Source organism: Hemiscyllium ocellatum, chromosome 25 (assembly GCF_020745735.1).
Source record: "Hemiscyllium ocellatum isolate sHemOce1 chromosome 25, sHemOce1.pat.X.cur, whole genome shotgun sequence".
Taxonomy (NCBI): Eukaryota; Metazoa; Chordata; class Chondrichthyes; order Orectolobiformes; family Hemiscylliidae; genus Hemiscyllium; species Hemiscyllium ocellatum.
The window spans coordinates 1,888,309-1,906,034 of NC_083425.1; the positions used below are offsets into that span (position 1 = coordinate 1,888,309).

General features: G+C 43.6%; 1 protein-coding gene across 4 annotated transcripts in view; it reads left to right on the forward strand.

Moving 5' to 3' along the window:
• The first annotated feature begins 1,345 nt into the window (after positions 1-1,345).
• Positions 1,346-17,726, forward strand: part of abcc3 (ATP-binding cassette, sub-family C (CFTR/MRP), member 3) — a 149,636-nt gene continuing 133,255 nt past the window's right edge. For 3 of the 4 annotated variants that reach the window (XM_060844661.1, XM_060844663.1, XM_060844664.1), the window contains exon 1: positions 1,346-1,518. In XM_060844661.1, coding sequence (XP_060700644.1) covers positions 1,471-1,518 — 48 coding nt within the window. In that variant the 5' untranslated portion in view covers positions 1,346-1,470. The remainder of the gene's footprint in view (positions 1,519-17,726) is intronic. The other variant, XM_060844662.1, reaches the window with a different exon arrangement.

The following is a 17,726-nucleotide window of genomic DNA, read 5'->3' on the forward strand; positions in this document are numbered from 1 at the left end:
AGATAAATGGGAGGTGCTGCATGTTTGAAAGGCAAATCAGGGCAAGAATTATACAATTAACGGAATGGTTCTGGGGTGTGTTGGTGAACAGAGACCTTGGATTGCAGGTTCATAGTGCCTTGAAAATGGAGCCTCAGGTTGATAGGATAGTGAAGAAGGCTTTTGGTATTCTTTCCTTTATTGGACAGAGCAGTGAGTACAGGAGTTGGGAGGTCATGTTGCAGCTGTACAGGACATTAGTTTGGCCACTTTTGGAATATCGTACGCAATTCTGGTCTCCATCATTTCAGAAGAATATTGTGAAACTTGAAAGGGTTCAGAAAAGATTTACAAGTATGTTGCCAGGATTATGATTTGGAGAAGCCGGCATTGGACTAGGATGGACAAAGTTAAAAATCACACAACACCAAGTTATAGTCCAGCAGGTTTTTTTGGAAGCACCAGCTAACCCTAACCCTACTGCAGCATTTCGAAAGCTGGTGCTTCCAAATAAACCTGTTGGACTATCATCTTTGTCCACCCCAGTTCAACACCGGCTCCTCCAAAACATTTGAAAGTCATCTGGATGGGTACAGTACTGTATAGGAATAGGAAAGGGTTAGAGGGATATGGGCCAGGTGCTGGCAAATGGAACTAGATTAGGTTTGAATATCTGGTCGGCATGGAGGAGTTGGGCTGAAGGGCCTGTTTCCCTGCTGTCCATCTCCATGACTGTGATGCTTGGCCACCTCCTCAAACAGGGGCGTGGCCAACGTGGGCGGGGTCAGGGGATGGGCGGGGTATTCTCGTGCGTGGGCGGGGTCAGTAGATGGGCGGGGTATTCTCGTGCGTGGGCGGGGTCAGTGTGTGGGGTTGTTGGTGAGTGACGTCTTGTGGGTAGGGTCTGTGTGTGGGCTGGGCCCGTGGGTGTGTGGGAAGGGCGAAACGTCTGGGGGCGGAACCGTGCGGGTGGGTGGAGTCAGTGTGTGGGCGGAGCCGAAGTGCGCGTATCGTGGGCGGGGCTAGTGTTTTGGCGGGAATTGAGTGCAGTGCGCGAGTCTGGCCTGGGTGCATTCTTGGTGGCGGGGTGAAGGGTCATGCCGTATCTGGGTGGGGCCTGTGTGAGCGCGTGGGCGTGGTCCGGGACCCGGGGCCATCGTGTGAGCGTGACCTGTGTGCGTAGAGCGATTTGGGGGCAGGGCCAATCTGTGGGTCAGATTGTCTCCGCCCCAGAGCTATGTGTGGGCGTGCCCTGTGGGGATGAGAGGGACCTGGGGGCGGGGCCAGTGTGAGGGCGTGTCTTGTGTGGATGAGTGACCCGGGGGCGGGGCCAGTGTGTGGGCGTGTCCTGTGCGGGTGGGGCTGAGCGTATTCCCGGGGACGGACTATAAAACAAACCCGGGAGCGGGAGGCAGATTCTCCGCTGCCCGGGTGTTGTAGTCCAGGGATTCGGCTCTGAGCCTGATTGCCTCAGACAGTCCTCTGAGCAGCATGGAGTGGCTGTGTGGCAGTGAGTCCGGGAGGCCGCTCCGGCTCTGGGTAAGAGGCTCACTCTCGATATTGTGGCGGTTATCCTGAGGGAGCGGGGAGAGTGCGGATGGAGATGGAGGGGGGTTCAGGAGTAATGAGGGCATTGGGTCATTGATGGACGGGCTAATGCAGTGAGGGGATTGAAGGAGTAACTGTTGCTCTGGGTGAGGGAGGTGAGGAGGATGGATGTCAATGAGAAGCTATGGGGTGGTCCTGAGGGTCCTAAAGGGGCTGTAATATGATGGGGGGCAATAAGGGCTGGTGCACTCAATGGACTGGAGATGCAGTGAGGTTGGAGGGATAGTGAGAGGACTGAGGTGCAGCAAACAGACTGGGGTATTGGGGGGGGGATAGATCAGAAAACAGTGTGGGGAATGATGGAGTAGAGTTTGGAAGATATGAGTAGTAAATAATAAACTGTGGGGAAGACCACTTCAATGAGGTAAGAATGGATCTGGACCATGTAGTTGGAGCTGAAGATTGCTCCTCAAGTCATTTTTCATCAAAAGGGAAAGCCAGGGAAAATAAACTCCCACTCCTGGAATGATGAAGCATGTATGAGTTAACATGAAATTGGAGGATGTTAATGACTCAATGGCTACCTGGTCTATCGTGTCTGATGGCCTAAAAATGAGCCATTCTGCCAGCATACTTTCTAATACTTTATTTAGTCTATGGCACTGTGAGTAATGACACTTGATAAAGTAGAGAACTAAAGTCTGACATGTCGGGTAGGAAATATGTTTGAAAATCTGACTACAGAGGGGTGAGGTAAAAAATTTAAATAAGAACAGCAACAAAGGGGTCTCGAAAGAGGTTGATAGCTAACATAAGGATATTCCAAAATCTTCTGCAGGTATGTAAATAGCAAAAGGAGGAGTGGGGCTGATTTATTGATGACAAAAAAGGGGATTTACACAAGGGCAATGGGCAGAGCTGAGGTAGTTGCATCTTGCTAAAGATGAAGGTGCAGTGCCAGCTGTGGAAAAAAGCTGAGTTAATTCACTTGCTACAAGTCTTTAAAATTGATTTAAGATAGGATATTCAGTAGTGTTATTGGATAAGTTGTCTGTCCTTCCAGTTGATAAGGCATCAGGACTGGAGGACATGAACCAAGGATATTGAGGGAAGTGAAAGTGGAAATCACAGGAGCACTAGCAATAACTTCCTTAGATACAGAGATGATGGAAGAAGACTTGGGAATTGAAAACTTATACCCTTGTTCAAAAAAGGTTGCTAGGATATTTCAAGCAAAATGCAGTCTAGCCTGTTTAATTCAATGGGGTGTAACTTTCTAGAAGTAATAGGGCAATGTTTCAAATGAAGGAAAACCAACATTGAGTGCATTAAGCAAATTTGATTTTTAATTAAATCGGTGGTATTTTTAAAGATTCAAGAAAGTAGATTAAGACCGTGTTGTTGATGTGGTGTATATAGGAGTTCCAAAAGACATTTTACATGACAGCTGAATGAGCAAAGTTAATGCTCCTGGAATAAGAGGCAGCAGCAACATGGATTTGCTGGGTGACCGGAAGCAGTGAGTAATGGTTAATGAATGTCCTTTGTCCTTTGTGCTGGAGTTTATAGTGAAGTTACTCATGGGTCATTGTTGGGATCCTTTCTTCTCCTGATGTACATTAACCTTGGCATACAGGCCACAGTTTGAATATTTGCAACTGATAACAAAACTTAGCAACGTTGTAAACTTGAGGCAGGCAGTGTTGTACTTTTAGCAAGACACGGACCTGGTGAAATGAGCAGACAGTCAGAGATGTATAGCATGGAACAGACCCTTCGGTCCAATTTGTCCCTGTCGACTAGACATTATTTAATCTAGACCTAAATTAATCTAGTCCCATTTGTCAGCATTTGTCCTATATATCTCTCCAGACCATTCCTATTCATGTACCTATGTACCAGCCTCTATCACTTCCTCTGGCAGCTCATTCCATATACGCAATACCCTCTGGAGGGAGGGAGGAAACTTCACAGAAGCGCTTCACAGGAGGCTCCCAAGCATTCAGGATGTCACCTAGACAGGGGACGAAACGTCTGCAACACAAATTCCCAGCTCGGCAAACAGAACCACAACATTAAGTGGATAAGTCCTGTCCTAATTTGCCTTTCCAAAATGTAGCATCACACATCTATCTAAATTAAACTCCATTGGCCCATCTGATCCAGATCACACTGTACTGAGGTGGCCTCCTTCACACTCCACTCCATCTGCAAACTTACTAACTATACCTCCTTTGCTCATGATTTGCAGGTGCCTGTGTTGGACTGGGTTGTACAAAGTTAAAAATCACTCAACAGCCGGTTGTAGTCCAACAGGTTTATTTGGAATGCTGCTCCTTTATCGGGTAGTTGTGGAGTATAAGATCTTAAGACTGAATTTATAGCAAAGGTTTGCAGTTTGATGTAATTGAAAAGGACCTGGATTGTTTAAGTCTCTCATCTGTTAGAATGACCATGTTGGTTTCAGTTCTGATATATGTAAATCTAATAACTTTTTAAAGTTACATTCTTAAATGAACTTTAACAATATGTGTCATGTCGGCCCAGATAATGCACTGAAGGTGTGAGGTGCCCTGTGTGGGGCTGTCTGTGCCCCAATGTTCAGACTGGTTCTAATCTAAAAAAGAATTTACAGAATCTAACATGATTTGTGCAGTTTTTGAGCAAAATAAAATGTGATTCTGCAAGTACAAATTCTGTGTGTGTGTGCGTGTGTGCCAGGGCTATTCTTCTTGAAGAGAAGGCTGAGTGGAGATCTGAGAGCTGTCCAGACTCTCAGACCATAAGGAAACACTGTTCCCATTTGTGAAGGTGAGGGCACAGATGTAAAGGAATCGGCAAAAACTTGTTCATCCAATGGGTGGTTACAATCTGGAATGCAAAGCTGGAGAATGTGGGAGAGGCAGGTCCAGTCGGGACTTTTGAAAGAAAGCCAGACAATTATCTGAAATGCAACAAAATGCAGGGTATGGGAAGGAGGCTAGAGAATGTTGTGGTTCTGTTCGCTGAGCTGGGAGTTTGCGTTGCAAACGTTTCGTCCCCTTTCTAGGTGCCATCCTCAGTGCTTGGGAGCCTCCTGTGAAGCGCTTCTGTGATGTTTCCTCTGGTAATGCGAACAGAACCACAACAATGAGCACCTGAGCTACAAATCTTCTCCCAAACTTTGAAGGCTCGAGAATGGCAGAAATTGAAAAGCTCATTGGAGAGCTGGTGCAAATGAGGCTGAAAGGCCCCCTCCTACACTGTAGCCTTGAGGACCATGAACTTGAAGTGGGATGGATTAAAGCAACATGTGGAAGCGACGTTGTGGAGGGAGGGATGGAGTTGGGGGACTGGGAGGTTCAGTTGTGATGTTAGGGGAAGGTCTCAGCTGTCAGTCCTAAATCCTGCATGTTTGCTGAGCTCCACACTGTGTGATGGGGATTCTCCCTTAAGTCAGCTTGATCTGCAACCATTGTCATTGTAAAGTAATGTATTAGACAGAGCCTTGTGAATATTTCACAGTGACCACTGGCTCAGAGAGGAGTTATACATACCCACACTGTTAATATTTCACTCACTTTCACTGGTGAGATTTACTGTACCCAGAAAAATATTTTTGATTTAACTTTCAGAGCCTGTGGCATGCTATTGATGATCATTGCCTTTTCAATCTGTCCCAAGGAGACCTAAACTGAGACTTTTGTTTAGCGCAAATGCTTCAGTTTTGTTTATTCAGTATTATTGAATACAGACAAATGACTGGCTGGGTTTGGTAGTGCAGGAACTTAGATTGATATTTTCTCACTTATGGCACTTGATACTGTACCCAGATGGCCTGGATTGGAGAACTTGGGTTGTCATTGCAACACAAGAAAGCTGGAGGAAAAATGAACTGTGTGTGTAGGGCATCATCACTACACTCGCTTGTCTCTCCCTCCTCTACTTTCCCTCTAAAGATCCCCGGGTTGTGGAATGGTCTGGGACCGTGTAAGCCATACTGTAACTACCCTCGTACTGCTAACCCTGGCAGGTTATTACCAGCCTCGAGGGCAACACAATGTCAAGATAGGCTGGGACTTTTTTCACTGGAGCACAGGAAGTTAAGGGGTGACCTTATAGGAGTTTATAAAATCATGAAGGGCATAGATAAGGGAATAGCAAAGGTATTTTTCCTAAGGTGACAGAGTTCAAAACCAGGGGGCATTTTTTAAGCTGAGAGGTTTTAAAAAGAACGAGAAGGATGACTTAATTACACAAGTTAATGTGGAATGAGCCCCCACAGGAAATGATGGGTGCACTGACGGTTGCAATGTTTTAAAGACATTTGAATAGGTATGAGTAGAAAAGGTTTGGAGGGATATGGGACAAACACTGGCAGATGGGGCTAGTTGGACTGAAGGGTCTGTTTCCATGCTGTATGACTGACTCCATGAAGGCATTTTCTCTGGAGGTCTGGTTTCAGTGTTAGCTGCTGTGAATTCTGCTGTTGCTTCACATTTCTATTACTGCAGGGGTTCGCTGCTTTCTCCTCTTGGGCATTTGAACTGTGCATCAGATATTCTATTTACTGATTCTCACTTCAAACCTGTTGAATCATTTGGTAAATAAAACTTGTGGCCTGCAGCCAGTGTCACTGGATGAGGGACCAGCCTGGATAGATCTGTCTGTGTGTAGTGTTCCTTGAGTTAACTTTGGTCTTTGCTCTTGTGTAAAACAAGCTATAACTGAGTGAGTGTCTGTCTGCTGGTTGTGCCTGGAGATTGTTGAGAATACTGCTGTCCCCCACCCCCCACCCCCACCTGAGGCAAGGTTTGCTAGCTGCAAGAGATTCCAGGTGAAAACTTGCTGCTTTTCCTTGGGACACATTGAATATATAAATCTACAAAACTTGCTCATACATGTAATACTCTTATCTGTGAGGTCGTTTGTATCTGACTTTAGTGTAAAAATCACACAACACCAGGTTATAGTCCCAACAGGCTTATTTGGAAGTACAAACTTTGAGTGCTGTTCTTTCATCGGGTGACTAGCCTGAAAACTGTACTTCCAAATAACCAGTTGGACTATAACTTGGTGTTGAGTTTTTTTTAGCAGTGAAGTATGCCAGACCTTCCTGATATTCATGGTGCTTGCTCCATGTGGGTTTTACTCTACCTCCAGCCCACTACACCCTACTGTCTGTAATTGATGAGCTCTGGGTTTGATGTTATTCTGGCCCGATGGTGAACATTCTAGAAATCTCAGCTCATAATCCACACAGTGATGGACTGATGCTGCCCAGTGTGGGAAGGAGCAGTCAGATGATGTGGGGGCTATGTGGAGGACACTGCCCATTGCGAGCATTGGTGTGAGGACTGGTGCTGGCTTTCTGATGAAGTATCAAGCAGGGCTCCCATCTGACTTCTTGGGTTGATGTATAAAATCCCATGCCTGCTGCTCAAAGAGCAGCAGAGTTCTGTCAGGTGCTACTGGTCAATCATTTGAAACTGACTCCCACAACATTAATGTTGTGGGATCTTGCTTTGTGCAAATTGACTGCGTTAAAAATCACACAACACACAAGTTTATTTGGAAGCAAGCTTTCAGAACACTGCTCCTTCATCAGGTAGTTGTGGAGCAGGGCCATATGACAGAATTTATAACAAAGACCACAGTGTCATGCAACTGAAATGATCTATTGAACAAACCTCGTTTGCTGTGAAGTCTTTCATCTTTTAGAATGGGTTGCAGTTTTCAATTCATTAATATGTAAATCCCAGAACTTCTTTGACGTCACATTTTTGAGATAACAAAGTTTTTCTTTTTAAGAAAAAAGCCACATCTCAGCTCAGACAATGCATTAAAGATGTGAGGTTAGAGTCTCTGTATCCCAGTCTTGTGTCAGACTGGCTCCATTTCCAAAGAGGAATTTATAAAGCTATTACATGGATTGACTGCCTGCAGATTGTGTGCTTTTTGAGCAAACTAAAATGTATCTGCAAATATAATTCTGCAAATGCAAATTCACCATTGTGTGTGTGTCGTGGGGTCACCTGTAGTGACATGAACTCAAGGTTCTTGTTGAGGCCATCCCCATGGGTACCGAATGTGGTTATCAGCCTCTGCTCAGCCATTCTGCTTTGTCACCTGAAGATCTAAGGCCGAGTGTCCCTGACCACCGTGTTCCCTGACTGGGAGGGAATGCCCCTGCTTACTGTTGTTGTGTGGTGTCCAATCATCCATTGTCGTCGTATCTGCCTGCTCTTCTCAATATACCATGCCTCTGGGTATCCTTGCCTGTGGTGCATGAGATTGACAAATTACATGAGTGCCTGTCATGTACTTGGTGGGTGGTGTGCCTAATTTTAATGATACTATCCATGTCAAAATTGACTGCAATGTTTCCTAATTACAAAATACTATAGCTGGTGGGGAGAGTATGGTGTGTCAAGTGCTCATGAACTTGGAGGCTGTGAAGTTGGGTTTTATCATGACTGTTTAGGTTGAATGGAGATAGTGGGTGTGCACCCTGGAATTATTAGTAAGTTGTTGGGTCTCTTTTTGAAACAACATCCACTTGCCCTTGTGTAAGGCACTATACAAAAGGAGTTTCCTTGGTAACTGGGAAGGTTAATATTTGATCTGGCAAATGTAGTATGTTAAGTGTAGATGTTGTTCTAATCAGCCTGTTGAGTGTATAATTTGATACTGAATCTGTTCACCTGGGCCCCAGGCTGAGTCATGTCAGGGTGGGGGATTTAACCATTCAGTGCTCCTCTTTATTTGGCTCTGATGTTGCTAGAACTGGTTATCAACATAGAACGTAACAGCACAGGCCCTTCAGCCCACGATGTTGTGCCGACCACTGATCCTAATGTATGCACCCTCAAATGTCTGTGACCAGATGCATGTCCAGGAGTTTCTTAAATGTCCCCAATGACCTTGCTTCCACAACTGCTGCTGGCAATGCATTCCATGCTCTCTCAACTCTGTGTAAAGAACCCACTTCTGACATCCCTTCCGTACTTTCCTCCAACCAGCTTAAAACTATGACCCCTCGTGTTAGTCATTTCTGCCCTTGGAAATAGTCTCTGGCTATTGACTCTATCTACGCCCCTCATTATCTTGTATACCTCAATTAGGTCTCCTCTCCTCTTTTTTTTTCTCCAATGAGAAAAGTCTGAGCCCAGTCAACCTCACCTCATAAGATAAGCCCTCCAGTCCATGATTTGGAGATGCCGGTGTTGGACTGGGGTGGTTGTCACCTGATGGAGCGCTGATCCAAGAGCTAGTGTGCTTCCAATTAAATCTGTTGGACTATAACCTGGTGTTGTGTGATTTTTAACTGTGTACCCTCCAGTCCAGGCAGCATCCTGATAAACCTCCTCTGAACCCTCTCCAAAGCATCCACATCTTTCCTATAATAGGGCGACCAGAACTGGATTCTGTATTCCAAGTGCAGTCTAACCAAAGTTTTATAGAGCTGCAACAAGATCTCATGACTCTTAAACTCAATTCCCCTGTTAATGAAAACCAAAACACCATATGCTTTTCTTAACCGCCCTGTCCACTTGGGTAGCCATTTTAAGAGATCTATGTACCTGCACACCAAGATCCCTCTGTTCCTCCACACTGTCTTGTGGAGTACGCTGTAACTGGAGGGAGTGTTGGGAAAGGTCTTGAGTTTCACAGTAGTGAGCTTTAGCTGATTTCAATGTTTGATATTTTGAGCATTCTGAATTGCTCATGGTTAAACACAACTTGCTCTGACATCCAGATCTGATCAGTTTGAAAACCAAAAATGTGATTATACTTTAAGATATTTCTGACATTGCAGCAAACAAGATAAAAATCAAAAATAAGATGTTTACTTAACTTTTGTAACCTGTGTAGGCCATTCTGAATGGAGTTAAAAATTACTACACCAGGTTAGTTGAACAGGTTTATTTGGAAGTGTGCACACACCCATGCACGCACCCTCTCACAGGCTTATACCCCATCATGCTCTCACTTACTTTACAGGCTTACACACACTCCTATACACTCTCTCCCATGCACACACTCTCACTCCCTCTCTCCTGCATGCACACAAATATGTTTATGGGGTGAATATATATTTGCAGAATTCTTTTTTGCTCAAAAAATGCATAACCTACAGTCAATCCATGTAAGATGCTGTACATCCCACTTTAAAAATTGAACCAGTCTGACTCCAGATTGGGACACAGACAGACTTTAACCTCACCTTTTAATGCATTGTCTGAGCTGAGATGACACATTTTGTTGAAAACCTGAAGTTGTGACTTAAAAGGAATTCTGGGATTTAGATATTAACGAGCAAAACCATTCTAAAGGATGAAAGACTTAATCTAAATTTATTTAATATATTTCAACTGTATGACTCTTTAACCTTTTTGCTATAAATACTGGTCCTGCTCCACGACCACCTGATGAAGAAACACTCCAGAGGCTGCTTGACTTGCTGAATTTCTCCAGTACTTTTTTTTGCCACTTGTCCTGTTAAACAAGTAATAGGTAGGTGTGGGAACTGGGCGAAGATTGACAGAGGAACTTGACGAAAGTGAGGACTGCAGATGCTAGACTTTAGACTGCAGATAAGAGTGGTGCTGGAAAAGCACAGCAGGTCAGGCAGCATCCGAGGAGCAGGAAAATTGATTTTTCTTTCAGGCAAAAGCCCTTCATCAGTAGTCGGGATAATGTGTAATAGCATAGTCTTGAAAGTTATTCAAATGAAGCAAAATACTCGGTGCTGAGGGAGTGCTGCACTGTTGGAACAGGGTCAGTGCTGAGGGAACCCCCTTCCTGAAGGGCTTTTGCCCCAAATGTAGATTTTCCTGCTCCTTGGATGCTGCCTGACCTGCTGTGCTTTTCCAGCACCACTCTGATCTTAACAGAGAAGCTTGCAGGCCCAGAATGTGCACAATGGCAAGTGACCACTGAGTAGAAGCATGAGAGACACTACTCCTATTCCCATCTGTGCTGCAGAGCTGTCCTGCTCTGTCGAATGGCCTGTGATGAACAGAATAGCCATGGCCTTGCTATCAGGGAAATCCCATATATGGGTACACTGTGCAGCTGCCTTCACATCCTGACGCTGTGACTACACCAGGTTTGACACTTACTTTGTGCAGGAGCTCACCCAAACGCAGTTGATTCTCTTTGAGCTCTAGATTACTCCTGATCCTGCTTTGTTATTGATTGGTACTCTGGGTGAATTGCAGCTCCGTGGGAGAGGAACCTTCAGGAACAAACATGGCAACGTTGGAGAAACTTGGCTGACCTGGCAGCAAATAATGTTTCAAGTCCAGTATGACTCTTCAGAAGAGTTCTGAATAACTTACAAAGTCGTAGTGGACTTGGAATTTTAACTCTGTTTCCCTTTCCACACTTGCTGCCAGACCTGCTAAGTTTCTCCAGCATTTGCTTATTTCAGACTTCCAGCATCCTCAGCACTGACCCTGTTCCAACAGTGCACTCAGTGCTGAGTGCACTGAAATATACTGAGTATTTTGTTTTTATTTGAAAAACTTTCAGGATTATGCTATTACGCATTATCCTCTTTCAGGAAGTGCAGCAAGAGTCCAATGGAGGTGAATCCTTGTTTGATCCACTGTTCCTCATGTAGATTTGACCTCCTCACTATATGACTGCCTGTTATGAGGCCACTGGGAATCTCCCATCCATTTCCAGGCTGATTCTTTCAGACCTTGATTCCCTTCAATTCCCCTGTTCTCTCTGGCCTCTAAACAATGGTCTTTGAAAAAGTATTTATTTGTAGGAGTCCTTCCAACAAGATTTCCTTTTGATTCTGATACATCTTACAATGAAGCATGATACCCAGCTTGCTTGTGGAATTCATTTGTCGACAGTAGATAGACATCTTCTGGCAGTATCAATATGACTAAGAGTGTGGTGATGGAAAAGCACAGCAGGTCAAGCAGCATTCGAGGAGCAGGAGAATCAACGTTTTTGGCATAAGCCCTTCATCAAGATGCCCATTTGACTTGAATGCCAGTTGTCATGATCATCTCATAATCCAGTCCCCTAAGGATAAGTCAAATTTCTAAACTCAACACTTTTTTTTAATTGAAGATTTAACATAACCAAAAGGAGTGCAGATGTAAATTCGATGGCTATCTGGAATGAATCTCAATGTCACACCTGCATCTGTTAAGGATGTTTCAACAGGAGAAATTCAGTACAAACTGAACTAACCTAGAACAGAGTATAGCACAATACTCTCCTCCCCTCCGGCTGGCAATATGCCGACCTTTTATCCTACACTAAGATCAGACTAACCATGTGCTTATCCAAGAGTCGCTTTAATGTCCCTAATGTGTCTGACTCTAACACCACCGCTTGGCAGTGCATTCCAAGCACCCACCACTCTGTGTAAAGAACCTCTCTCTGATATCTCCCCTAAACCTTCCTCCAATCACCTTTAAAATTATTCAGTTTGTGAGAAGATTTGTAGCTCGGGTGCTCGTTGTTGTGGTTCTGTTCGCCAAGCTGGGAATTTGTGTTGCAGACATTTCGTCCCCTGTCTAGGTGACATCCTCAGTGCTTGGGAGCCTCCTGTGAAGCGCTTCTGTGATCTTCCTAGTGCCATGCCTCTAGGAATTCCCTGGCTGTTCTGTTTGGCTTGTCCTATAATAGTGTTATAGTACTATAATTAATAGTACTATTACAGGACAAGCCAAACAGAACAGCAGGGAATTCCTAGAGGCATGGCACTCATCCACAGATTCAATTAATAAGCACATCGACCTGGACCCAATATACCGGCCACTGCAGCGGACAGCTGGAACTGACAACCGGAAGCAGCAGATTCAAGCCACTACAAATGCCAGAGGAAAGATCACAGGAGGCTCCCAAGTACTGAGGATGTCACCTAGACAGGGGACGAAATGTCTGCAACACAAATTCCCAGCTCGGCGAACAGAACCACAACAACTTTAAAATTATATCCCCTTGTGGTGGCCATTTCTACGCTGTGGAAAATATCTCTAGCTATCTACTCTATCTATGCCTCTCATCATCTTGTACATCTCTATCAAGTCATCTTTCATCCTCCTTCACTCCAATGAGAAAAGCCCTGGTTCCCTCGTCCTTAAGACATTCCCTCCAGTCCAGTCCAGTGCAGTCTGCATCCTGGTAGTTCTCCATTGCACCCTCAAACTTCTATATCTTTCCTATAATGAGCTGACAAGACCAGAACTGAAACAACATTCTAAATGTGGTCTAACCAGGGCTCTATAGAGCTGCAGCATAACCTCTCGGCTCTTAAACTCCATCCCCTTGCTAATGAAAGCCAACACCACCTTGACAGCCCTATCAACTTGTATGGTAACTTGGAGGGATCTATGGACATGGACTCCTAGATCCCTCTGTTCCTCCACACCACCAAGAATCCTGCCTTTAACTCTGTACTCTGCATTCAAATTCAACCTTCCAAAGTGAATCACTTCACACTTTTCCAGGTTGAATTCCATTTGCCCCTCATCAGCCCAGTTCTGCATCCTTGGAAGGAGAATTTCTTCTAGGATTTATGCCCAAAATGTTGATTCTCCTCCCCTGCTGCCTGGCCTGCTGTGCTTTTCCACATTCTCGATTCAGTTCTGTGTCCTGTCAATGTCCCATTGCAACCAACAATAGCTCTCCTTACTATCTACCACTCCACCAACCTTCATGTCATTGGCAAACTTATTAACCCACCCTTCCACTTCCTCATTCAAGTCATTTATAAAAATCACAAAGAGCAGAGATCCCAGAGCTGATCCCTGCGGAACCCCTCTGGTCGCCAAGCTGAATGTTTTCCATCTTTAACCACTCTGTCTTTGGGCTAGCTAATTCTGTATCCAGAAGCCAGGTTTCCTTGTATTCCATGCCTCCTTCATTTCAGAATAAGCCTACCATGGGGAACCTTATCAAATGCCTTGCTAAAATCCTTGTACACCACATCCACTGTTCTATCTTCATCAGTGTGTGTTGTCACATCCTCAATTCAATAAGGTTTGTAAGGCATGACCCGCTGCTCTCAAAGCCATGCTGACTATCTCTAATCAAACCATGGTTTTCCAAGTCGTCATCAATCCTGGCTCGGAGTTCTCTCCAGTACTTTGCCCACTACAGACATGAGACTGGCTGACTGATCTTTAATTCCCAGGATTGTCCCTATTCCCTTTCTTGAACAAGAGAATGACAGTAGCCTCCTTCCAATCATCCAGCACTACTCCAGTGGACAGTGAGGATGCAAAGATCATTGCCAAAGGCGCAGCAATCTCTTCCCTTGCTTCCTGTAGTAACCTAGGGTCAATCCTCAGAATTTCAAAATTTCAGCACATCCTCTTTCATAACATCAACTTGTTTGAGCATATTTGTCTGTTTCATGGTATCCTCCAAAATATCAAGGTCCCTCTCAGTAGTGAATACTGAAGCAAAGTATTTAAGGACCTCCTCTACCTTCTCTGACTGCAGGCATGTTCCCTCCACTGTCCCTTGGCTCTATACTCATTCTGGCCATCTCTTGTTACTCAAGTGTAGAATGCCTTCAGATTTTCCTTTTGATAACCCTTTAGGAGGTAGGATTAAGCTCCTTCTTGCTCTCCTGAATCCATTCTTCAGTTCTTTCCTGGTTACCTTCTAACCTTCTAGAGCCCCTGTCTGATCCTTGCCTCTACTTTGAAGTAAACTTCCTCCTTCCTCTTCACTAGATGTTCCATATCCCTTGTCATTCAAGATTCCTTCACCCTACCATCCCTTCCTGTCCTCAGTGGGACAAATGTGCCCAGCACAATCAGCAAGTGCTTTTTAAACAACCTCCACATATGTCATGCATATCCCTGAGGATATCTGTTCCCAATTTAGGTGCCATAGTTTCTGCCTAAGAGTATTGTCATTCCCTCTTTCCCCCAATTAATTACTTTCCCAACTGCCTGCACCTCTCCCTCCATTACTGTAGTAAAGGTCAGGGAGTTGTGATCACTGTCACTGAAATGCTCTCCCACCAAGAGATCTGATCCATGGCATGGTTCGTTGCCAAGTGCCAAACCCAATGAGGAAGTAATCTTACTGAATTATGTGATGCTGTGAACATATATTAAAATAAAATACATTGGTCTGGGCAGGAGACACATGTGCAATTTTGAGTATGTTCATAGCCTGACATCAAAGTTTATGGACTAGTGTGCTATGAAGGTCACAGCTTTGACCGTCGTTAACCATCCTTTCACGATAGCTAAAGGAAAAGAAATAACTGAGCTAGAAGCCAGTTCTTTAGAAACCATTATTGAAAGAAGCCAGGACAAAAGAATTTCTAACAACCTGCCAAGCTGTGAATCGCAAAATTGACTCTTCAACTCCAATGTCAGTACTCAGTAACATTCCGTGTAATGCCCATCTATTCCACAGTTTATTGTTTACAAATTACTCTGACTGCTCCTTCTGCTGAACTTTGTTTGGGAGCTGCATGTAAGTTAGAAATGAGAGGAATGTGTTGCATAGTTTTCACAAATCTAGTAACCAATAAACTTCCTCTCGCCCTATCTCTGTGTGGCTTTAAGTTCACCAGTTTCAAATGTATATCTGCTTATTTTTGAAACCTCCCATGAAAATGCCTCCACCACTATCCCAGGCAGCATGTTCTAAATCCTAATAACTGAGTAAAATTTCTTCTCCTCCTCACTCTTTTCGCTCTTGCTGACAATCTTAAAATTGACTCCCTAGTTACTGACAAGGGAACAAAACCAAAGTCTCATGACACCAGGTTATATCTTAACAGGTTTGTTTGAAATCACAGGCTTTTGGAATGTTGTTCCTTCATCAGGTGAAGGCAAGACTTCATCTGACTAAGTAGCGGTGCTCTGAAAGCTTGTGATTTCAAATAAACCTGTTTTACTATAACCTGGTATCATGTGGCTTCTGACTTTGTTCACCCCACTCCAACACAGACATCTCCACATCATGGAAACAAAATATCCTTCCTATCAAAGTTGTTTATCATTTTGAACACCTCCATAAGATCACCTATATTCTTGGAGCACAGAAGATAAGACCAATTTCTCTCATCTTTCCTTGTATCTAAAAATCCCTTAATCCTGCAATCATTCTAGTAAATCTCCTTTTGTACTCTTCCACAGGGCTGTACCATCCCTTTCTTGCTTTGATTCTCTTTTGAAAGCTAATCTTGAATTTGCTTCCGTCATCCTTTCAATCAATGCATACCAAATTTCAGTCCACAGTTTCCACATACTGCAGATTATTCTCTTGTCTGTTACCTTCAATCTGTATCCCCTTGTTTCTGACCCTTACCCCATCGGAAACAGTTTTTCCTTATTTACTCTAAATAATTCATGATCTTGAGTAACTCCATCAAATTGCCTCTTCTCTTTCTCTGTATAGAGGAGAACAAACCCTATTTTTCAAGCCTTCCAACTAACTAATGTCTTTTGCCTCAGTAACATTCTGGTAAATCTGCTCAGCACCTTCTCCGAGACCTTGATATCTTTCTGAAAGTGTGGAGCCCAGAATTTAACAGAACCTTGGCTCCAGCTTAATAAAAGATTTATGAAGATATAGCATAACATCTTTTTTGTATTTATTCCTTTATTAAAGCCTAGGTCCTTTATGCCTATTAGTAGCCTCTTCTGCTTTCCTAGCTACTTTTAAAATTTGTACAGATACACCCTTAAGTCTGTCTGTTTTGACATACATGTGCTTAAGGTTTACATTCCATCGTGGACATCACAGGCTGTCAGGGATGCCAGAGTTCAAAATGCCAGAGTAAATCTCCTTTTGTCTGGCTCAAGGAAGGCGCTCTGAAGGAATGGATGGCAAGGGAAACATTTCCAAGATTCTCTGAAAGGCTTCCCTCAAGAAATTCAAATAGATGTCAACATACAGGACACCGTCATTTGGAAGAAACAGACTTGGAGGAAACCACTGTATGAAGGGACTCAATTCTTTGAAATCACCTCAGCCAGAGGGAAGTACAGAAAAGGAAATGAAGGAATGCCAACAATCTAGAGGTTGAGGACCAATTCCTCTTCCCAGAAACACTTGCCACATGTTATCAGATAGGACTCTAGAATCTGTTTCATCAATCACGCAAGGGCCTAGGGAACAAGTAGTAGTAATGGTCTTGCAATGAAACCACTAGGTTATTATTCCAGACACCCAGGTTCAAAACCCACTGTGGAAAATGGTGGAGTTTGAATTCAATAAAAATTTGGAATGAAGAGTCTAATGATGACTCTGAATTTATTCTGGTGAAGGGCTTTTGTCTGAAATCTTTTTTTTTTCCCCTGCTCCTCTGATGTTGCCTGACCTGTTGTGCTTTTCTAGCACCATCTGTCGACAATGAATCTATTGTCAATTGTTGGGAAAAACCCATGTGGTTCACAGATTTCCTTTAGGGAAGGAAATTAGTCATCCTTACCAAGTTTGGCCTAAATGTGACTCCAAACCCATTAGCAATATGGTTGACTCTCAACTACCCCCGAGCCATCTGGAATGGGCAGTAAATGCTAGCCCAGCCCATGATGCCCTCATCTTGGGAATGAATTTTTTTCTTTTAAAAATCAGTGACATGTAATTTTCTAGGTGGACTGTCAGACTCACTAGTGAATAATTCCCAATTACAACATGTAGTTTAACACTACCTTTTTTAATATTGCCTGTCTTTGTTCTTTCTAACAATCTGTATCACTCCACAAAGTTTTTAACTGAGTACTTGAAATGCCAAGGCAAAGTGCAGAAAAATGGGATTAAAATAAATAGATTGATGACCAACACAGACCAGATCGGCCAAAGGATCTTCTTACTGTACTGGAAATATTTGAACTTTACCTACTCTTAAAAGTGCCATTTTCCCCATATCGGTTACCTTTTCTAATTTTCGTGTTATCTATAAACTTTTTTTGTGGTGATGCCATGTAGACTGATATTCGGGTCATTACTAGTATAAACCAAAAGAACGGATGTCCCAATGCTAACCCCCTCGGGAATCCCTTTGCATGTTATCTGTGTGAAAAACATTCCTTTTACCTTTCCATACTGTGGTTGGGTTTGTATCTATGCACTTGAGGTTTCTGTAATCCTGTGAATGTCAATTTTTAAGTCATTTTGAGGTGTTATCTACTTCACTGCTCTTTATTTCAGCAAAAGCTCCACTTTAATTTTAACATGATTTTCCTTTTTAATTTATTAAATTTTACTTT